Source organism: Cucurbita pepo, chromosome LG04, assembly GCF_002806865.2.
Source record: "Cucurbita pepo subsp. pepo cultivar mu-cu-16 chromosome LG04, ASM280686v2, whole genome shotgun sequence".
Taxonomy (NCBI): Eukaryota; Viridiplantae; Streptophyta; class Magnoliopsida; order Cucurbitales; family Cucurbitaceae; genus Cucurbita; species Cucurbita pepo.
Window position 1 is genome coordinate 6,633,921 of NC_036641.1, and position 22,626 is coordinate 6,656,546.

At 40.6% G+C, this 22,626-nt stretch overlaps 3 protein-coding genes across 15 annotated transcripts; 2 read left to right on the forward strand and 1 right to left on the reverse strand.

The window, feature by feature from the left end:
• Nucleotides 1-1,602: 1,602 nt before the first annotated feature.
• LOC111792399 (cellulose synthase-like protein D4) lies at nt 1,603-8,419 on the forward strand. Its single transcript, XM_023673821.1, has 6 exons — nt 1,603-2,063; nt 2,587-2,976; nt 5,236-6,043; nt 6,542-7,290; nt 7,368-7,876; nt 7,959-8,419. The coding sequence occupies exons 1-6, from the start codon at nt 1,603-1,605 to the stop codon at nt 8,417-8,419; spliced, it is 3,378 nt and encodes a 1,125-aa protein (XP_023529589.1).
• A 2,459-nt stretch (nt 8,420-10,878) lies between these two features.
• LOC111792407 (protein FAR1-RELATED SEQUENCE 5-like) lies at nt 10,879-15,315 on the forward strand. Of its 3 annotated transcripts, none has more exons than XM_023673835.1 (4): nt 10,879-13,653; nt 13,878-14,342; nt 14,445-14,540; nt 14,845-15,315. In XM_023673835.1, the coding sequence occupies exons 1-2, from the start codon at nt 11,455-11,457 to the stop codon at nt 14,049-14,051; spliced, it is 2,373 nt and encodes a 790-aa protein (XP_023529603.1). In that variant the 5' UTR covers nt 10,879-11,454; the 3' UTR covers nt 14,052-14,342; nt 14,445-14,540; nt 14,845-15,315. The 3 variants fall into 3 exon arrangements, with proteins under 3 accessions (XP_023529603.1, XP_023529602.1, XP_023529601.1); XM_023673834.1 differs by lacking the exon at nt 14,845-15,315 and having other exon boundaries at nt 10,879-11,079; nt 11,351-13,653; nt 14,445-14,796; XM_023673833.1 differs by lacking the exon at nt 14,845-15,315 and having other exon boundaries at nt 14,445-14,796.
• Nucleotides 15,316-15,427: 112 nt separating this feature from the next.
• Nucleotides 15,428-21,776, reverse strand: LOC111792463 (SNF1-related protein kinase regulatory subunit beta-2-like). Of its 11 annotated transcripts, none has more exons than XM_023673952.1 (7): nt 21,704-21,776; nt 21,027-21,209; nt 19,326-19,504; nt 18,561-18,745; nt 18,291-18,453; nt 17,885-18,210; nt 15,428-15,866 (listed from the first exon to the last, which is right to left on the reverse strand). In XM_023673952.1, exons 2-7 carry the CDS (start codon nt 21,199-21,201, stop codon nt 15,758-15,760), a joined length of 1,137 nt encoding a protein of 378 aa, XP_023529720.1. In that variant the 5' UTR covers nt 21,202-21,209; nt 21,704-21,776; the 3' UTR covers nt 15,428-15,757. The 11 variants fall into 11 exon arrangements, with proteins under 11 accessions (XP_023529720.1, XP_023529719.1, XP_023529722.1 ...); XM_023673951.1 differs by lacking the exon at nt 21,704-21,776 and adding an exon at nt 21,536-21,566; XM_023673954.1 differs by lacking the exon at nt 21,704-21,776 and having other exon boundaries at nt 18,291-18,346; nt 18,434-18,453; nt 21,027-21,231.
• Between the last annotated feature and the right edge of the window lie 850 nt (nt 21,777-22,626).

Genomic DNA, 22,626 nt, shown 5'->3' on the forward strand with positions numbered 1-22,626 from the left:
TGTTTCCTTGTTCTTTGTGTTTCTGTCTGTGTTTTGAGTTTCTGGCCGTGTTGGGGTTATATAAACTGTGAAGCAAGTTTTCATCCTTAGTGAAGTTATTTGTTTTAGGAGTCTCTTTTGATATTACGTGGTGAAGATCCTCAAACTTCATATAATGTTTCAAAGAAATATGCAACCTCTTCTTCTCAACAAAATTATCTCAATAATATTGTTAACTAGTTCGGTTTCGATTTTATGGACGAACACGTGTCAAATTACTAACGTGTTCGGAATTGCTTTTCGAAAAAATGCTTTTTAAGCCGCATCAAATTAGGGTGTTCGAAAATCCCAAAAACCCAAAAAAGATAAGGTTTCTGTTGCCTTATAAACTTATTTGGATTGGATCACGTTGTAACAGCCAACAACCCAAACCAAACCCAATGTTACGATATTGTCAGCTTTGACCAGTTACCTACCAAAACGTCTGTAGTAGGGAGAGGTTTCCACACCCTACAAGGAATGCTTTGGGGAACCCAGTGTTACGATATTGTCAGCTTTGACCAGTTACCTACCAAAACGTCTGTAGTAGGGAGAGGTTTCCACACCCTACAAGGAATGCTTTGGGGAACCCAGTGTTACGATATTGTCAGCTTTGACCAGTTACCTACCAAAACGTCTGTAGTAGGGAGAGGTTTCCACACCCTACAAGGAATGCTTTGGGGAACCCAGTGTTACGATATTGTCAGCTTTGACCAGTTACCTACCAAAACGTCTGTAGTAGGGAGAGGTTTCCACACCCTACAAGGAATGCTTTGTTCCCCTCTCCAACCGACGTGGGATCTCACAATCCACACCCTTGTGAGTCAGCGTCCTCACTGGTACACTGCCCGGTGTTGAGCTCTAATATCATTTGCAACAGCACAGACCCACTATTAGCATATATTGTCCGCTTTGATCCATCTCACAATTCACCCCCTTGTGAGCCAGCGTCCTCATTGGTACATCGCTCGGTGTCGAGCTCTAATACCATTTGCAACAGCTCAAACCCACTATTAGCATATATTGTCCGCTTTGACCCATCTCACAATCCACCCCCTTGTGAGCCAGCGTCCTCACTGGTACACCACCCGATGTCGAGCTTTAATACCATTTGCAACAGCTCAGACCCACTAGTAGCATATATTGTCCACTTTGACCCATTATGTAGTGTCGANAAAAAAAAAAAAAAAAAAAAAAAAAAAAAAACACTATATTTACCTCCACAAACACAATCCTTAAAATCCTCAACAAAGCGTTTCTAAACTTAGCCTTGGATGAACTTGGCCTCTCTCCAACAAAATCCCCACCGTTGGATCAATCCATCAATCATTATGTCTCACTTTCAACCATATGCTCTCTTAACTTCTTCGAACAACGCCCACCATTGATTTCAAGCTCCCTTCCTTTCTCTCACAAGCTTTGTAATTCCAAACATATTTTCCATTTCTGTTCTTCTTTCGTGAACTTTAAGGTTTCTTTCATTTGGGTCACTAAGGAAGATGGGAGCTGATGGGGTTTTTCAGAGCCTAAAAGGATGTTTTGATTGAAAACTGTGGGAATTTGCAGCTTAAACCAACATCAACAATGGCAACTTTAACCAACCAACCATCTAAGAAAGCGATTCGCAGCCCGGGCGCATCTGCGAATTCCACAAGCATTCGTGCTGCGAGTGGACAAACGGTTAAGTTTGCTCGAAGAACATCGAGCGGTCGGTATGTTAGTTTGTCGAGAGAAGATCTCGACATGTCGGGAGAGGTTTCGGGGGATTATATTAACTACACGGTGCATATTCCTCCAACACCGGATAATCAACCGATGGATTCGTCAATAGCGAGCAAAGCGGAGGAGCAATACGTCTCGAACTCGTTGTTTACCGGTGGATTCAACAGCGTTACACGAGCACATCTTATGGATAAGGTGATAGATTCCGAGGTTACTCATCCTCAAATGGCCGGAGCTAAGGGATCTTCGTGTGCCATGCCGGCTTGTGATGGCAAGGTCATGAAAGACGAGCGGGGTAAAGATATCACTCCTTGCGAATGCAGGTTCGATTCTTTTTCATAACCCGTCAACTTAAACTTTAGAATCGTTATTGTGATGTCCCACATTGGTTCACATTGGTTGGGGAGGAGAACAAATCACCTTTTATAAGGGTGTGGAAACCTTCCCCTAGGAGACGCGTTTTAAAGTCTTGAGGGGAAGCCCGAAAGGGAAATGGTATCAGAGCCAGACACTAGACGATATGTCAGCCTTCTCGTTGTTTCCAGAAGGGGGGTAAACACAAGGCGGTGTGCCAGCAAGGACGCTGGGCCCCAAAGGGGGTGGATTTGGGGGTGGTCCCACATCGATTGAAGGAAGGAAAGAGTGACAGCGAGGACGCTGAGCCCCCCAAAGGGGGGTGGATTGTGTGTCCCACGTTGGTTGGGGAGGAGAACAAATCACCATTTATAAGGGTGTGAAAACCTTCCCTAGCAGACGTAAGCCCGAAGAGGACAATATCTGCTAGCGGTGGATATGGGTCGTTACAGTTATGTCATATCGTTATCGTCGAACTCGATGTTCGTGCAGGTTTAGAATATGTAGGGATTGCTATCTTGATGCCTTGAAGGAAACAGGACTATGTCCTGGCTGCAAAGAGCCCTACAAAGTGGGAGACTATGAGGAAGATTCCAACGAGTATTCAGCATTGCAATTACATGGCCCAGATGGGTCTAAAGGTGGCTCACAAAACATGTCAATGATGAAGCTAAACCAAACTGGTGAGTTTGACCACAACAAATGGTTGTTTGAGTCAAAGGGAACTTATGGAGTTGGTAGTGCCTATTGGACTCCGGAGGACGGTTACGGCAACGGTGGCAACGACAACTTCGGTGACGGGATGATGGAGGCAATGGACAAGCCATGGAAACCGCTGAGCCGAACGTTTCCGATCCCAGCAAGCATCATCAGTCCTTACAGGTTTAGTACATGAATGACTCGATATCTTATAGATTATCGTCAAACGTGCAAATTTGGTTGTGTTTTTTTTGCAGGCTATTGATATTAGTAAGATTTGTGGTGTTGGGTTTCTTTTTGCATTGGAGAGTGCGACATCCAAATGAGGATGCAATATGGCTATGGCTAATGTCTATTGTTTGTGAGATATGGTTTGCTTTCTCTTGGATTCTTGATCAAATTCCGAAGCTATGNGTGTTACGATATTGTCAGCTTTGACCAGTTACCTACCAAAACGTCTGTAGTAGGGAGAGGTTTCCACACCCTACAAGGAATGCTTTGTTCCCCTCTCCAACCGACGTGGGATCTCACAATCCACACCCTTGTGAGTCAGCGTCCTCACTGGTACACTGCCCGGTGTTGAGCTCTAATATCATTTGCAACAGCACAGACCCACTATTAGCATATATTGTCCGCTTTGATCCATCTCACAATTCACCCCCTTGTGAGCCAGCGTCCTCATTGGTACATCGCTCGGTGTCGAGCTCTAATACCATTTGCAACAGCTCAAACCCACTATTAGCATATATTGTCCGCTTTGACCCATCTCACAATCCACCCCCTTGTGAGCCAGCGTCCTCACTGGTACACCACCCGATGTCGAGCTTTAATACCATTTGCAACAGCTCAGACCCACTAGTAGCATATATTGTCCACTTTGACCCATTATGTAGTGTCGATTAGGAATCACGACTCTCCACAACGGTATGATATTGTCCACTTTTAGCATAAGCTCTCATGACTTTGCTTTGGTCTTCCCCAAAAGGTCTCATAGCAATCGAGATAGTATTCCTCACTTATAAACGCATGATCTTCCACTAAATTAACCAATGTGAGACTCATTCCCAATAATCATCAACAGTGTTATCATGATTTTAAAACATATCTATTAGGGACAAGTTTCTACACCCTTACAAGGAATATTTCATCTTCTCTCCAACCAACGTGGGATCTCAAAGAAAATATATCAAATTCATGGGATAGAACTAGTTAAATTTTAATTTAATTTGTCANGTCAATAGCGAGCAAAGCGGAGGAGCAATACGTCTCGAACTCGTTGTTTACCGGTGGATTCAACAGCGTTACACGAGCACATCTTATGGATAAGGTGATAGATTCCGAGGTTACTCATCCTCAAATGGCCGGAGCTAAGGGATCTTCGTGTGCCATGCCGGCTTGTGATGGCAAGGTCATGAAAGACGAGCGGGGTAAAGATATCACTCCTTGCGAATGCAGGTTCGATTCTTTTTCATAACCCGTCAACTTAAACTTTAGAATCGTTATTGTGATGTCCCACATTGGTTCACATTGGTTGGGGAGGAGAACAAATCACCTTTTATAAGGGTGTGGAAACCTTCCCCTAGGAGACGCGTTTTAAAGTCTTGAGGGGAAGCCCGAAAGGGAAATGGTATCAGAGCCAGACACTAGACGATATGTCAGCCTTCTCGTTGTTTCCAGAAGGGGGGTAAACACAAGGCGGTGTGCCAGCAAGGACGCTGGGCCCCAAAGGGGGTGGATTTGGGGGTGGTCCCACATCGATTGAAGGAAGGAAAGAGTGACAGCGAGGACGCTGAGCCCCCCAAAGGGGGGTGGATTGTGTGTCCCACGTTGGTTGGGGAGGAGAACAAATCACCATTTATAAGGGTGTGAAAACCTTCCCTAGCAGACGTAAGCCCGAAGAGGACAATATCTGCTAGCGGTGGATATGGGTCGTTACAGTTATGTCATATCGTTATCGTCGAACTCGATGTTCGTGCAGGTTTAGAATATGTAGGGATTGCTATCTTGATGCCTTGAAGGAAACAGGACTATGTCCTGGCTGCAAAGAGCCCTACAAAGTGGGAGACTATGAGGAAGATTCCAACGAGTATTCAGCATTGCAATTACATGGCCCAGATGGGTCTAAAGGTGGCTCACAAAACATGTCAATGATGAAGCTAAACCAAACTGGTGAGTTTGACCACAACAAATGGTTGTTTGAGTCAAAGGGAACTTATGGAGTTGGTAGTGCCTATTGGACTCCGGAGGACGGTTACGGCAACGGTGGCAACGACAACTTCGGTGACGGGATGATGGAGGCAATGGACAAGCCATGGAAACCGCTGAGCCGAACGTTTCCGATCCCAGCAAGCATCATCAGTCCTTACAGGTTTAGTACATGAATGACTCGATATCTTATAGATTATCGTCAAACGTGCAAATTTGGTTGTGTTTTTTTTGCAGGCTATTGATATTAGTAAGATTTGTGGTGTTGGGTTTCTTTTTGCATTGGAGAGTGCGACATCCAAATGAGGATGCAATATGGCTATGGCTAATGTCTATTGTTTGTGAGATATGGTTTGCTTTCTCTTGGATTCTTGATCAAATTCCGAAGCTATGTCCCGTTAATCGCGCGACCGATCTTCAAGTCCTTTACGACAAGTTTGATGCACCGTCTCCGTTGAATCCCACCGGCCGTTCCGACCTCCCGGGAGTCGACTTGTTTGTATCCACAGCCGACCCTGAAAAGGAACCGGTTCTCGTGACTGCTAATACCATATTATCCATCCTTGCAGTTGATTATCCAGTTGAGAAACTTGCATGTTACGTCTCTGATGACGGAGGCGCTCTCTTGACATTTGAGGCAATGGCGGAGGCTGCGAGTTTCGCAGATTTGTGGGTACCGTTTTGTCGTAAGCACGATATCGAGCCGAGGAATCCCGAAAGCTATTTTAGTTTAAAAGTGGATCCAACGAAGAACAAGAGTAGATCGGATTTTGTGAAGGATAGAAGGAAGATCAAGCGGGAGTACGACGAGTTTAAGGTTCGAACAAACGGGCTCCCGGACTCGATTAGGAGGCGATCGGAAGCTTTCAATGCAAGGGAAGAGATGAAGATGTGGAAGCTCATGAAAGAAAAGGGAGGACCAGATGCCATGGAGCCAATTAAGGTTCAAAAAGCAACATGGATGGCTGATGGCTCACATTGGCCTGGCACTTGGGTTGTCCCTACTGGCGACCATTCTAAGGGCGACCACTCCGGAATTCTTCAGGTATAGAATCTAAACTACAATTAACCGAGACCACATTCGAACGAGAGTGATCACAATTGAAGTTACTGTCTATACCAACAAAGAACACATTTTGTTCGGTGGCTCAATCGTAAGAACCCTAAAGTTAATCGTGCTTCCCGAGAAAGCATGTGAGTGTGGGTCTATAGGGATAGTCTTCACTCTCAGAAGCACTTCGTGACAAGTAGATAGTGTGACCATGTTGCAAGGGATACAGGGGCATGTCGGGCATGTCGGGATCATTAGGTATAGAATCGTGCTTTTCGAGGAAGCATGTGAGTGATGACAAAACATATTAAACCGCCTCAGGTTAGTCTGTAGGGATAGTCTTCACTCTTAGAAGTAGTTCGTGACAAATAGATAACGTGACCATATTGCAAGGGATGCAGAGGAATGTCGAGGTCATTGGGTGCCATTACATTTGATATGTTCGGGAATATTTGTTTCCTCTCTAAAACTTTCTTTCTCGCTCGTTGATAGGTGATGCTAAAGCCTCCAAGCCACGACCCGTTATTGGGGAGCACAGACGAGAAGATCATAGACTTCACAGATGTCGACATTCGTCTTCCGATGTTCGTATACATGTCTCGTGAGAAACGACCCGGGTACGATCATAACAAGAAGGCGGGAGCCATGAATGCCCTTGTAAGATCTTCAGCCGTTTTGTCAAATGGTCCATTCATTCTCAACCTTGATTGTGATCATTACATCTACAATTGCAAAGCCATCAAAGAGGGAATGTGCTTCATGATGGACCGTGGTGGGGAGGACATATGTTACATTCAATTCCCTCAAAGATTTGAAGGCATTGATCCTTCCGATCGGTACGCCAATCATAACACGGTCTTCTTCGATGGTAATATGAGAGCGCTCGATGGAATACAGGGTCCGGTGTACGTCGGGACGGGTTGTATGTTTAGGCGGTTCGCGCTCTACGGGTTCGACCCGCCGCAACCCGATAAGATGAAACAGGCTAAAAGTGATCAGCCTGAAACACAACCGTTGCAGCCAACTGACTTTGATCCTGACCTTGATGTGAATCTACTTCCCAAGCGTTTTGGAAATTCCACAATGTTGGCTGAGTCTATATTGGTTGCTGAGTTTCAAGGTCGCCCGATTGCTGATCATCCCGCGGTTAAGTACGGACGACCTCCCGGGGCCTTGAGGGTTCCACGTCAACCGCTCGACGCTGCAACGGTCGCTGAAGCTGTCTCGGTCATTTCGTGTTGGTATGATACGTTAAATATATGTTTTAGTCTCTAATGTTTTAAGTATAAGTAGCTACTTAATTTGCTTATTGTCAAAGGTACGAGGACAAAACGGAATGGGGTGATCGAGTAGGATGGATTTATGGATCGGTTACAGAGGACGTTGTCACGGGTTATCGTATGCATAACCGTGGATGGCACTCAGTGTATTGCATTACCAAGCGTGATGCGTTTCGTGGGTCAGCTCCGATTAATCTAACGGATCGTCTCCATCAAGTGCTTCGATGGGCAACAGGTTCAGTCGAGATTTTTTTCTCAAGAAACAATGCTATTCTCGCTACGAGACGCCTCAAATTTCTCCAACGCCTTGCATACCTTAACGTCGGCATCTATCCCTTCACCTCGATCTTCCTCATCGTCTATTGCTTCCTCCCGGCACTCTCTCTTTTCTCCGGGAACTTCATTGTCCAATCACTCAACGCCACTTTCTTAATCTACCTTCTCATCATCACAATATGTTTGATTTCATTAGCCATTCTCGAAGTGAAATGGTCAGGCATTGGGTTAGAAGAATGGTGGAGAAACGAACAATTTTGGCTCATTTCAGGTCAAGAATTCGAAACTTTTACTTCCACAACACCGACCTTTACATTGACATTGACATTGACATGTTAAAACTCTAATCACAGGCACGTCAGCTCACTTAGCGGCGGTAGTACAGGGGCTTTTGAAGGTGATAGCAGGGATAGAGATCTCATTCACGTTAACGTCGAAGTCATCAGGTGACGAAAACGAAGACATCTACGCGGATTTATACCTCGTGAAATGGACATCGTTAATGGTGCCACCAATTGTGATAGCGATGATGAACATCATAGCCATGGTGGTGGCATTTTCAAGGACAATATACAGCACAGTGCCACAATGGAGCAAGTTCATTGGTGGGGCGTTTTTCAGCTTTTGGGTATTGGCCCATTTGTACCCATTTGCGAAGGGGCTGATGGGAAGGAGAGGAAAGACACCGACAATTGTGATAGTTTGGTCTGGTTTGATAGCCATAACGCTGTCTTTGTTGTGGATAGCCATAAGCCCACCCAAGGCAGAGGATGCTGATGCTGCCATTGGTGGAGGAGGCTTTGAGTTCCCATAAGAGGGTGGAATTTTTTTTAAAATAATATATTTAAAAAAGACAATTTTGGGGTTTTTTTTTTTTTTTTTTTTTTTTTAATTTTTTAAATTTATTTATAGGGGCTTGGAGTTTTGTGTATTTATGTTTGAAGGGGTCTAAATTGGGGTATGTTTGAAAATAAAGAAGAAGAAGAGGGACTAAGGAATAATTTAGATAAATTTTGAGGACTAAACGAGAAATTTTGATATATATATATATATATATACATGTATTCTCATGTAATTGCAAAGGATTAACCTTAATTTTTTCTTTTGTTTTCTTGAAATTTTGTTTTATTTTAATTCTGGGAAGCAAAATATATATATATATATATATATATAGTTTCGTGATGAAAATTATTAATATTTTGTTTTAAAAATATTGTGAAGATTTATAAAAATTTACAAAAATAACTTTAAGGTTTATTAGGAAAAAAATAAAAAATACATTTTTCGTACCCAAAAAATAATGTACGAGGTGTCTGATAGACAGCTTTTGTTCATCTGTTTGACGGTAAAAAAAATTTACAGATTAATATGACTTTTAAAATTTTATTGATATTTTTTTAACTTGAGTATGACAGGTATGACAGGAGTATTTTGTAAAGTTTTAAGTGTAATGTTGAAATACTATTAAAAGTTCATGGGGTACTTTTTTTTTAACTTTTTCTCTAGTATGCGATGCGAGATGCGCTTCCCGAACATGTTATATTGCTTTATCTCTCTGTTATTTCCGACTTCTCGGGTTGGGCTCTCGCGTGTCCTGAGTCCGATCAGATTAACCAGCGACTGGTTTACAGAACAAGGAGTTAAGCAAGGGCGAGGAGATTGATAGAAGAATCCATGCGCTTTCCGAACATGCTATATTGCTTTATCTCTCTGTCCTTTCCGTCCTCCCGGGCTCTCGTGTGTCCTGGGTCCAATCAGATCAACCAGCGACCGGTTTACAGAACAAGGAGTTAAGCAAGGGCGAGGAGATTGATAGAAGAATCCGACCGAATCTTGACTAAAAAGGGCTTGTGTTCAACTCCGTGGATTGTCTGGCTGGAAGGGATTGCTTTATGCCGTCTATTTTGCTCTTCGAGATCTCCTCTTAGCAAAGTAGTATTATTAAAGTATTTTGTTAGATACAATATAAAATTTATGAATATTTTTATTAATTTAGCGTATATTTATATTAAGATGCATAATTAAATTAAAATGAAGCTAAATTATATGGAAATTGAAATATATTTATAATAAAAACAAGAAAGAGATAGTTTTGTGAAAATTGAGAGATTAAAAAGCGGATTTTGAGCAATAAATAAAATCATACAAAAATAAATAGAAATTCAATCCAATAATTTCGAATTNTGTATTTATGTTTGAAGGGGTCTAAATTGGGGTATGTTTGAAAATAAAGAAGAAGAAGAGGGACTAAGGAATAATTTAGATAAATTTTGAGGACTAAACGAGAAATTTTGATATATATATATATATATATACATGTATTCTCATGTAATTGCAAAGGATTAACCTTAATTTTTTCTTTTGTTTTCTTGAAATTTTGTTTTATTTTAATTCTGGGAAGCAAAATATATATATATATATATATATATAGTTTCGTGATGAAAATTATTAATATTTTGTTTTAAAAATATTGTGAAGATTTATAAAAATTTACAAAAATAACTTTAAGGTTTATTAGGAAAAAAATAAAAAATACATTTTTCGTACCCAAAAAATAATGTACGAGGTGTCTGATAGACAGCTTTTGTTCATCTGTTTGACGGTAAAAAAAATTTACAGATTAATATGACTTTTAAAATTTTATTGATATTTTTTTAACTTGAGTATGACAGGTATGACAGGAGTATTTTGTAAAGTTTTAAGTGTAATGTTGAAATACTATTAAAAGTTCATGGGGTACTTTTTTTTTAACTTTTTCTCTAGTATGCGATGCGAGATGCGCTTCCCGAACATGTTATATTGCTTTATCTCTCTGTTATTTCCGACTTCTCGGGTTGGGCTCTCGCGTGTCCTGAGTCCGATCAGATTAACCAGCGACTGGTTTACAGAACAAGGAGTTAAGCAAGGGCGAGGAGATTGATAGAAGAATCCGACCGAATCTTGACTAAAAAGGGCTTGTGTTCAACTCCGTGGATTGTCTGGCTGGAAGGGATTGCTTTATGCCGTCTATTTTGCTCTTCGAGATCTCCTCTTAGCAAAGTAGTATTATTAAAGTATTTTGTTAGATACAATATAAAATTTATGAATATTTTTATTAATTTAGCGTATATTTATATTAAGATGCATAATTAAATTAAAATGAAGCTAAATTATATGGAAATTGAAATATATTTATAATAAAAACAAGAAAGAGATAGTTTTGTGAAAATTGAGAGATTAAAAAGCGGATTTTGAGCAATAAATAAAATCATACAAAAATAAATAGAAATTCAATCCAATAATTTCGAATTCAATCTTTACGTTGGCGACGGCATGCGAGCATTTGAGAGAGTTGTCGGCGATTCATTGGAACAAAGTTTTTGGAGCCTTCCAAGGCTGCGCTACCGCACGAAGAATCCATTGCCGTCCTGTGAACTCTCAGCGCTCTTTCACCGTCTCTGGGCGATCATCGTCCAATTTTCCACTTAATCCACGGTATTTTTCCTCTTCCCTTTCCGCTCCTGAAATTTCCCCGCCTCTTTCGAGTTCCCGGCAAAATTCAATTTCATTTCTAGGGTTTTTCGGCCCCGCGAACCCGAACCCGAACCCCCTACTGGATTGTGCTTCGTTTTCTGTTTTCTGGTTGTTGGTTGAGTAATTTCTGTGGATTGTTGGATGCTTAAATCTGAATTCATTTTTGGGTTATGGGTTTTGGTTGTTTTTGTGTTTGATTTAATGGGTATTGTGGTTTGCCTTTGAATATGAGGTGAGTTGAGTGACTGATCTCTTCTAGTTATAACTTGTACTCACCTGGTTGGAATGGGTATTGAGTTTGCAAAGTAAGTTCTGATTGGATATTAACTGTTTCACATGGATAATGAGGTGATTGAATTTGATATTGGATTGGGGGGAGGCAGTGGGAGAGATGGAGATGACTATTCTATGGCTATGGTGCATGATTCCATGGAGGAAGAGGAAATGATTGATAGCCCTCCTTTGAGTGGTCTTGGTTGTGGTGCTGGCAGTGGTGAGATTTATCTTCCTGATGGTGATCTTTTGGATCTTGAACCTCATGAAGGAATGGAATTCGAGTCGGAAGAGGCTGCCAAGGCTTTCTATAACTCGTATGCTCGACGGGTTGGGTTTAGTACTCGTGTCAGCTCCTCCCGTCGATCTAGGCGTGATGGAGCGATTATACAGAGGCAATTTGTTTGTGCCAAAGAGGGGTTTAGGAATATGAATGAGAAACGAACCAAAGACCGAGAAATTAAGCGCCCTCGAACCGTTACAAGAGTCGGTTGCAAAGCATCCTTGTCTGTAAAGATGCACGATTCTGGGAAATGGGTTGTGTCTTGTTTTGTTAGAGAGCATAACCATGAGTTAGTTCCTCCTGATCAGGTGCACTGCTTAAGGTCTCATAGGCAAATATCAGGTCCAGCAAAGACCTTGATTGATACTTTACAGGCTGCTGGGATGGGACCTCGCAGGATTATGTCTGCACTCATAAAGGAGTATGGTGGAATCAGTAAAGTTGGATTTACGGAGGTCGATTGTCGAAATTATATGAGGAATAATCGCCAAAGGAGCTTAGAAGGCGACATTCAACTGCTGTTGGATTACTTAAGGCAAATGCATTCTGAAAATCCTAACTTCTTCTACGCCGTGCAGGGAGAGGAGGATCAGTGGGTAGGCAATGTCTTTTGGGCTGATCCAAAGGCTCAGATGAACTATACTTACTTTGGCGATACTGTTACATTCGACACGACCTATAGATCGAATAGATATCGTCTGCCCTTCGCTCCTTTCACCGGGGTGAATCACCATGGACAGCCAGTGTTGTTTGGTTGTGCTTTTCTAATAAATGAATCTGAAGCATCGTTTAATTGGCTATTTAGAACGTGGCTTTTAGCAATGTCTGGTCACCCACCTATGTCGATTACTACCGATCATGATGCAGTAATACAGTCAGCCATCGCACAAGTTTTCCCTGAGACCCGTCACCGTTTTTGCAAATGGCATATTTTCAAGAAATGCCAGGAGATGCTATCACATGTGTTCCTTAAACATCCAAGCTTTGAAGCTGACTTCCATAAGTGTGTAAACTTGACTGACTCCATTGAGGAATTTGAGTCCTGCTGGTTGTCGCTCGTCGACAGATATGATCTCAGGGATCACGAGTGGCTTCAGACGGTTTACTCTGCTCGGAGGCAGTGGGTTCCGGTGTATTTGAGGAACACTTTTTTTGCTGAAATGTCTATTACACAACGAAGTGATAGCATGAATTCATATTTTGATGGGTATGTGAATGCTTCAACCAATTTGAGTCAGTTCTTCAAACTGTATGAAAAAGCTCTTGAGAGTCGAAATGAGAAAGAAGTAAAAGCAGATTATGATACAATGAACACTTCCCCTGTTCTAAAGACTCCATCACCAATGGAAAAACAGGTTTCTGAGCTTTACACCAGGAAGCTGTTTTCACGGTTCCAAGACGAGTTAGTTGGCACGTTAACTTTCATGGCCTCGAAGGCCGATGATAACGGGGAAGTTATAACTTATCAAGTGGCCAAATTTGGAGAGGATCATAAAGCTCACTATGTGAAGTTTAATGTTGTGGAGATGAGGGCAAATTGTAGTTGCCAGATGTTTGAGTTTTCAGGCCTTTTGTGCAGACATATCTTGGCTGTCTTCAGAGTGACCAATGTGCTTACTCTTCCATCTCATTACATATTGAAACGATGGACGAGAAACGCGAAGAGTAACGTGATATTGGAGGACCATGTGAACGATATCTATAACAACTATCTCGAATCTCATACTGTGAGATATATTACCCTACGCCACGAGGCTTTTAAATTCATCGAGGAAGGAGCAAAGACTATCGATACATATAATGTGGCGAAGGATGCCCTTCAGGAGGCTGTAAAAAGGGTTTCTCATACGCCAAGGAATAACAGTAAAATTTCTTCGATCGATGGGCGAATTAAAGCGGACCCTGCAAATGATATAAGCTATACTAATCATAGTAGTAGCACAGGTCAAGACAGGAGCTTGGGTATAAACATGTCCGAGGTACGAGTTCGCTTTCTTTGTATCTCTCGGTTCCAACTTCTTCCCTTTTTTATAATGGAATGCATTACTCAAGATTTCTAGATAGGAAAAAAAGGTGGATTTCGACATCCTTTTAGTGTTTTGAAGATTTAGCATTGGATTTCGACATGACCGTGGCTGGACAATCCTTCATTCACTTGCATGATTTCATTCTTACTTTTTTTCTTTCTCGAAATTTTTGGCAGGACGATTTGGACAAGAAAATCAATGAACTGACGAACGAGTTGGAGTGTGCAAATCGAAAGTGTGAAGTGTATCGATCTAACCTTTTTTCGGTGCTGAAAGATATTGATGATCACAAGTTGCAATTATCTATTAAAGTGCAGAACATAAAAATCAGTATGAAAGACAGCATTTGAAGCTGTAGTAGAAGTATATAGCAAGTCTTTGACTCACCTCGATACCAAAACATTGTGTAACCTTGGTCCCATCGAGAAGTCGACTAGTTCGAGGAATGTAAATTTGAGTTTTTGTCGAGTAATCGAGGCTCCTACATCGGTATGCAACAACTAAGATGGATGACTGCGTATCTATCTTCATTGCAAGTTTTTTCTAGGCGTTCAATGGGTCTTCTTTGAACCCAATGGTGATTCGAGTTTAATCGTCTTCTTCACCGATTCGAGTCTCCAAATCCTAATTGAAAATTACATGTAGTAGTTGCTTCCCGATTCCGTTCGCTTACTTTAGCTTGTTATGATTCTATTACTTGGCTCGAGTTTTTCTCGATTTCTGAATAGATGTTCATCTTGTAGGGGGAGAAAATGACTGTTTTGAAGACCGTGGCGATGTTCGTCTTATTGATGGCTAACCTTCTCAGATCAGCATCGTTTTCGACATCAATATCCGAGGTAAACAAATGTTGATATGTTTTTTTCTTTGTTCCTTATGATTTGGGTAGCAAATAATGAATGCTAGGTGCCCTTGAACTGAATGTACAGGAAATTCTTTGTAGATTAGGTGGTGTTGTTTCTATGCTGATAGAGTAATTTGTTTAGGAGATGTTATTTAACTTTTATTTATGGAGTGCTCAACTTAGATCTTTCATCGGGCCAAAATCTCGACGTTCTTTAGGAAGAACTGAGAATGAAGTTCCTATTTAGCGTTTTCCACGTGTCTATGATGCATCAACCTTCTTAGATGTCCATATTACAGGACCTCCACTATAACTTGGCGTTTGACGTTAAGGTGATTTTTTATTCCTCGATGATTGTACTTGTGGCTTTAGAGTACTGTTCGAGATCAAAGATGAAATTCTCCAGATAGCATGATGAGCCCTGCAAAAGAACTTAGATTTCGACAAGTGATGCTTTTACCTTACTAAAATGGGTTGCACCCTTGTCGATGCTTGTTTTCTCACTATTCTCATGGTGAGGTTTACTATAGCGCTCAAATTCGCTAGATCTGTCCTCACAACATCGAGGCAACTCTTAAATCTTTGGTAAGGTTTGTCACCATCCGAACTTTTGCCTTTTGGGAGCTATCTAATTCTTTCATACACTCCTCCATCTGGGCTACAGAGCTGGTCGAGCTATCCCACGCTCCAAGCTACCTGTAATGGTCTCTCAAGTTTTATCGTTGTGTCTATTTGGTTCTTGAAATTTTAAAATTAACATTTTAATCCTAGGTTTGGTCACTAGAGTTGTTTCTCTAGTTTGTCAAATCAGGCCTGCATTCCCGATGTCTTGATTTGACACTCCAAATTGGTTGCATTGACTCAAATAATCAAACTCGAGCATACAAAACCAAGCAACCTTGAATTGAGCATACAGCCCAAGTCCACCGTTAACAGATATTGTCTTTTTTGAACTTTTCATTTCGAGCTTCCCTCAAAGTTTTAAAATACGTATACTAAAGAAAGGTTTCCACACCTTTATAAGAAATGTTTTGTTCTCCTCTCCAACCAATATAAGAACTAAAAACCTCCATTAAAACCTCCAAGCTCGGAAGCAAGCAGTTCTCCGCCGTAACCCATGAACCAGAATCAAAGCTCCTCGACACAGACCCAGATCCGATTCACCAACCAAGCTTTAGCCACTGCAGAGAAGTAACTAATGGCAACGTGGGGTCACCGGCAAATGGTAATTGACGGAACGGAACGGAACGGAATCAACTTGTAAGCAACCAACGGAACGGAAGTTGAAGGGGAGAGATTGGTCCCACCGGCGACCAACTTCCTGCGGAGAAGTGTGGGGTTAATGACTAAACAAGTGTGGCTTCCATTCTTTGCATCTCATGTTATTTGATGGAACCTACCCTTCTTTAAAAAAATTAAAAAAAAAAAAAATTAAAATTAAAAAATTAAAAAATTTAAAAAAATTTAAAAAGTTTAAAAATATTACTATCATTAGTACTATGTTTAAAAAATACTAATGAAATTCTCACCGTTTATCTTTATAAAAAAAAAAGGTTTACACAAATCTTTATTGATAATATATGGGCGGAAATTGTCTAATTTTAAAGTGCAAAGGTATTATCATTTTTTAAAAAAAAAAAAAATTAATGTATTTTGAAAATTTAAGAAAAGATTAAAGGTATTTTTTAAATATTAAAATTTTAAGAAAAATTTGGGGGTATTTTTTAAATATTGTTAACTATTTTCATCCAAAACTGTATTTTTAAAATATTATTATTTTATCTTTATAAAAAAAATTCACACAAATTCTTATTATTAATATATGGGCGAAAATTGTCTATTGACGCTTTATAATTATTTCTAAATTTTTTAATATTACTTGTTCAATAGTATTTTTTAAAGGTAAAGATATTATAAAAAAAATTAATGTGTTTTGAAAATTTAAGAAAAGTTTATAATTGGCGAATTCGTAGGTTCAATTCCTACTGGATGCACGTCAATGGGACCCTCCAATAAGTCTATTGGAATTGGCTTTGTATCGATGGAATCTCATCATCCATACATAAGGAATTGATGTGGTATATTCATATCATAACATATGAACAGTAAGAACTAGCATTCGTATTGAGACTCAAACTCATAGGGAAGAAAATTTATGGATGAAATCAAATATGCAGTATTTACATACAAAAGTACTCAGTTATTGGGGAAAAATCAATATACTTCTAATGTTGAATCGGGATCAACTAGGAGAGAAATAAAGCATTGGGTCGAACTCTTGTTTTGTGGATATTTTTGAGTTTGAATTAAATGGTTGTATTTATTTTGAATTTATTATTATGGTAATTAAGTGAGATGTTTGAGGTGAAATGAAAGATTTGGAAAGTTATTCATCATCATCCATCCCCCTTCACATCAAAGACAACACAGATTCAGCTTAGAAGAAGCAAAGAGAAGACAGGAATTGTTGGGTTACTTCGTCCATTCCCCCTCACAACAAAGACAGATTCATCTCTGACTCTCACCCATTACTTCGTCTATCTCCACTCCTCTTACTGTCTCAGATAGCGATGTCTCACACCATAAATCTGAAACAGATGCCTCCTTCATTCTGCCCTTTAAACTACTTCTCCATTTCTTCCCCTACATTCACTAACTAAATCTACCGACCTAATTCGACGCAAGAACCAAGAACCGCTAACATATATTGTCCTTCGAGGGCTTAAAACGCGTCTACTAGGGAGAGGCTTCCACACCCTCAACATTTTCAACATGTAACTAACTAAATCTACAGAGGTAACTCGATGTAAGGGCCGAGAAATGGATAGCTAAAATCGTAATAGCCCAAGTCTACTACTAGCCGATAGTGTCTTTTTTGGGTTTTTTCTTCCAGAGCTTCCCTTTAAGGTTTTTTAAACGTATCCCAGATTTCCACACCCTTATAAGGGATGTTTCGTTCTCCGATCTCACAAAAAAGTACCATGCGTTTTCTGCCAAAATGGTTTACTGCTAATGCTAGCTCAGGAGTGTATATGTAATGACATGTTCTTCGACAATAATGATATGTTCAATGCGATGGAAAGACGACCAGAACGCATTTAAACAGATAACTGAAGGGATGGGGAAGATTTTGTAAGAGTGATACCGATTTCCAGAGTAAATAGCAATTGAATTGATATGCTCAGTGAGAAGAATCTCCTTTTAGCTGCACTAATGCTTCCTCAACCTACAGAACTTACGAGGATAGCAACTTTTCAAGCAATATTGAGACTCATTTGCTGAATTTCAGTTTCGAAAATGAAAATGTGGATGGAATGAGTAAAGGAGTATGGACATCACCTTGTTCTTGACAAAGGCTTGAATAGAAACATAGTATAATACTTTTCATGAATCCTTTGAGAAGATCCAAGTGCTAAAAACTGATCTTGGACATTTCTCTGCAAATAGAGATGATTTAGTTCTGTATTTTGAGGCGTAACTGGCAACGGTCGACCATCAACCGAAGAAGATGGATCGTTCAAAATGGTTCCTTGCAGCTGTGGAGGTAGTTCTGGTGGAGGCCTGCCGAAATCGTCTTCGTTAAAGTATTGGTTGTCGTAACTCGATGGCGGGGACGGAGGAGTTTCGAACTCGAACATACTTTCAGGCAATTCAGAAACATAGCCCTGGAAAACATAGTTCAATGAGAATTGTGTGGAGCAGCAGTAATAGCATTCTTGAGGAACACAAAATTATCAAAACTTACCGGCAAGTCTAAAATATTGTAAGCATTCCCTGAATCATTACGAGACCAAGGTAGATCTGGAGCATAAACCAACCAACCATCAACTATAAAGTGGTAGTGATAGATACCGACCGGCAGAGTTTTAACAACCACAAACTTCTCACCAGTGTTCTGCAGGAGCTCTCTAACAGAAACACAGTAAATTCAACACAATCAAAGGTTGTTCGAGTTGAGATTCAAGAAAACGAAACGGAACGAGAAGGAAAAAAGCACATCATCGAAGTCGGTTACCTCGACTGCCAGTTATCCCATGATCCAACAATGGCTACTTGATTGCCACCATGATTCCATGAGATCCTAACACGCGACCTCGTCTCATGGAACACATTTTCAATGAATGCAGCAGCACTCTGAGGCACAGATTGAGGTTGAGGCAGTAGCATCAGACCAGGACTTGACAAGGAAACTGTAGCGTACTAGAAGTGAAGATGAGTGAAAACAAAAAACTATGAGAGGGTTAATTTGAGAGTAGTGTTATTGGTGGTTCAATAAACCGAAGTAGGTACACTATTTTTGGCAGATTTCTTCTCATAAATACAAGGTCCCACTCAGTGTAGACACCCTTTTTTGGCATAGTTATTAGGCAATTAATGGCGACTTTAGGTGCTCTATTTTCTTCTATACTTTCAGACAACAAACAATAATCTGCACAACCTTTTTAACAGGTTGCCTTCAAATGGAGTGAAGGAGAAAAATATATCCAATAGTTTCACAGAAAAGAATGAACCATCGTCTGTAATGTAAACAAAGCATTAACAAAAAGCTTTAACAGAGAGACAATGATCTGCATATTCGATTACTTGACATATCAGGATGCTCAGAACAAATTCCCATAGTTTCAAAAAGAAAATGCCCCCAATTAAACAGCTCCAGAATTATTCCTTCTTTCAAAGATTCAAGGAAGTGGGTGGAATGGAAAGAGAGAGAGAGAGAGAGAAAGAGAAAGAGTGTATAATTATGAACTTTTTTTTAAGAAAAAGATACAGAAGAACAAACCTGAGGAGAGCCTAAGCTTTGTGGAGAAATCTGAATTCTGGAGTCTGTAAACGTGCGAGTGTGGTGGCTGTTTTGTATTGCATCCTCTGTGCAGTCCATCCTTTGGTCGTGATTCTCCTCAAACTTATGGACTCCAGAGAGGTCGTCTCTGTTCTTGCTACCCTCAGCATTGTCCATCACTGAAAAACAGAACAAGAACCAGGATATAAATAACGAAGACAACCCAAATCGTCAAAAAATTGGCCAAATGAAAAGAAAAAGAGTAACCATCAGGACATAGAGGAAAAAGACAAAACCCCACAAAAGGAGAAGATTTTTATGCAAACTTGCGTCAGTTGATCAATCCCACAAAAATTTAGAATCTAAACCAAGAGTTGGGTGAAGGGAGGATTCTGTTAGCTCTGTATTTATGGAGTTCTGTTTTTCTCTCTCTTCTCTCATACTTCCCAAGGACACTTTCTCTTCCTTCTTTTCCACTTCTTTGCAGCCAAACAAACCCCTCTTACTGCTGTAAAACGATGAAGAGTGGTTTTTTATTCTCCAATGAATTTGGAAGATTCCTTTATTGGATTGCTAATTGTGCTGATTTAAAAGGGAATGTTGCCTCGTCATGAACACTCTTTTTTTTCTTGCCTTTGTCTGCAGGGAGTCTTTTGGAGCCTCCAACAGCCACTCCTGAACTACCACTGCATTGAGATGTTCTCCAAATCATAGTACAAAATTACTGTTTTACCTATCTTAACCTCACGGGTTAGCTCATAAACTTATAAAACAATTGATACACAAAGGTCGGAGATGAGGTTAGAAAATTACCAAAATTGGCTTCTAAAGACAGAAGAGCTGCTAGAACAAGCAAGGGTGAGCTGTTGATTAGAACTGGATGTTGCTTTCGGATAACAACTTCTTGTGCATATTTGTGAAACCTTCAAAGAGAAAATTGTAGAATTCATCTTACAAACCTTGTGGTATAATAGTATATGATACTTGACCTGACCTATAGCTAGTTTGCGTAGGGAAGAAGATGTCGCCTAAGCTAACTTGTCTCTGTTGTTGTACGAAGTCAATGGAAAGACATTCCTAAAGCAAAACTGCCTCCCCATGTGATTTTTTATCCAAATCAATTTCAGGGAAAACCCTTCACAGATCAAAAGATTGAGATAACTTGATTAGTGATGTCCAATCACCTAATACCCTGAGAGAGACTGAAGCCGAAGGGACGCTGGATTAAGCAACAATCTTTATTCAAGTGAAGCCCTCTCAATTTGATGAGATAAATAGGATATACTTATACTTGCAAAAGAGCTTCAAAATAACCCAAATGGCCAGAGCCAGACTAAGGAGTGGCATCTCGTTCTATCATCCGTCCGTACGTCCAATCAACGGAATGATCCTGGATTTATAGGTCAGGAATACATCTGCTTTGGTACGAGGTCTTTTCGAGAATCCAAAAGTAAAGTCATGAGAGCTTATACTCAAAGTGGATAATATCATACCATTGTGGAGATTCGGTAAACCGCTTAAACTTTTGCAATCATTTGGTCCTGGGGGAAGACAGTGCAAGAACCTAATGAAAGTGATTTTTCTTTCTCAACAATCAAGCCACCAGAGCAGAGCCAGAGTGAAAAAAAATGGATAATTAGAGAGAGAAAGAGATGAGAAAACCCAAAGTAAATGCAGGCCAAGTTAGGAGATAGCACGTGCATCGTAAACTTCTACTGCCCTCCTTGAAGTTGAGAGTTAGGTGGTTAAATGTTGATATCACCAAGTTGGAGAAGCTGACACCGCCACCCGGTGGAGCATCTACATGAGTCAGCTTCTTCTTTCCTTGGCCCATCCTGACAGCAAAATGCTCGATGTAGACCTTCAAAAGAGACATCTCCAGAGCTGCCATAGAAATGTTCACTGTTTCTTCACATTCAAAGCAATTCCATTCACAAATCATCTACATTTGGTGATTAAAGGGTCCAAGTTTAATGTAACACATCTTACTAACTCAAGAACAATACAACAAACAATTGCCAATTATTGACATAAACATTTCTTTCCTTCAAGCTGTAGTTTCTATAGTGATTTTGACTGGTGGGATTCAATTCACAACTATGATTGCTATCGTCTTAATTCAAAAGAATCAAACCGTTTTACTATAAAGAATCAACTGATAATTGATTAGCAAATTGTATAGCGGACCCATTCAAGAAAAACTATTTTACTTATCCATTGAGGCATTTTGTCGAACACCTGGCGGGTGGTTCCGGAGAAAAAAGGCAATATATTTGTATAGTTGTAGAACTGGCACCGCTTATTCAGTTCCATTTCCATTCGATCTCAGGAAAAACAAAAATGTGGGTACGATAGAAAGCTACAGTACAGGGCACTACCTTGTTTGGTCCGTCCACTTAGCTTGGAATTTTCGATGCTTCCACTTCCTTCTTCGATATGCAATTTTGACCATTTGCCCATTACCACCGAGTAACACTAAATTAATAAAAAATATATATTGGTACGGCGAGATTTCACTGGATTAGAGAGGAGAAGTGTGGAAGTCTCTCGAGATTTTTTTAACTTTGAGGGAAAGCCTGAAAAGTAAAAGTATAAAGAACAATATCTACTAGCGGTGGGCTTGAGCTGTTACAAATAGCACTATGCCAGCAAGGAGGCTGAGTCCCGAAGGGGTGGACACGAAGAGGTGTGTCAACAAGAGCGCTAGGCCTCGAAGGGAGAGGATTGGAGAGTTCCACATCAATTGGAGAAGGGAAATAGTGTCAGCCAAAACGCATGTAACGGCCCTAATTAACAGCTAGCAAATATTGTCCCCTTTAAAAGGGGTCTGCTTGGTAAGGTTTCCACACCCTTGTAAATCGTGTCTAGTAAAGGTTTCCACACCCTTATAAATGGTGTCTTGTTCTCCTCCACAACCAATGTAGGACATCACAATTCACCTTCTTTTGAGGCCTAGCATCCTTGCTGGCACTCGTTCCTTTCTCCAATCAATGTGGGACCGCCACCAAATCCACCCTCCTACGTGGCCCAGCGTCTTTACTAGCACACCGCCTCGTGTTTGGACGCTGACACTCGTTCCTTTCTCCAATCGAGATGTGGGACCGCCACCAAATCCACTCCTCCTACGAGGCCCAACGCTCTTACTGGCACACCGTCTCGTGTCTACTCCCTTCAAAGAACAGCGAGAAGGCTGGCACATCGTCCGATGTCTAGCTCTGATACCATTTGTAACGGCCCAGATTCACCTCTAGCAGATATTGTACTCTTTGGGCTTCCTCTCAACCTCTCAAGGCTTTAAAAC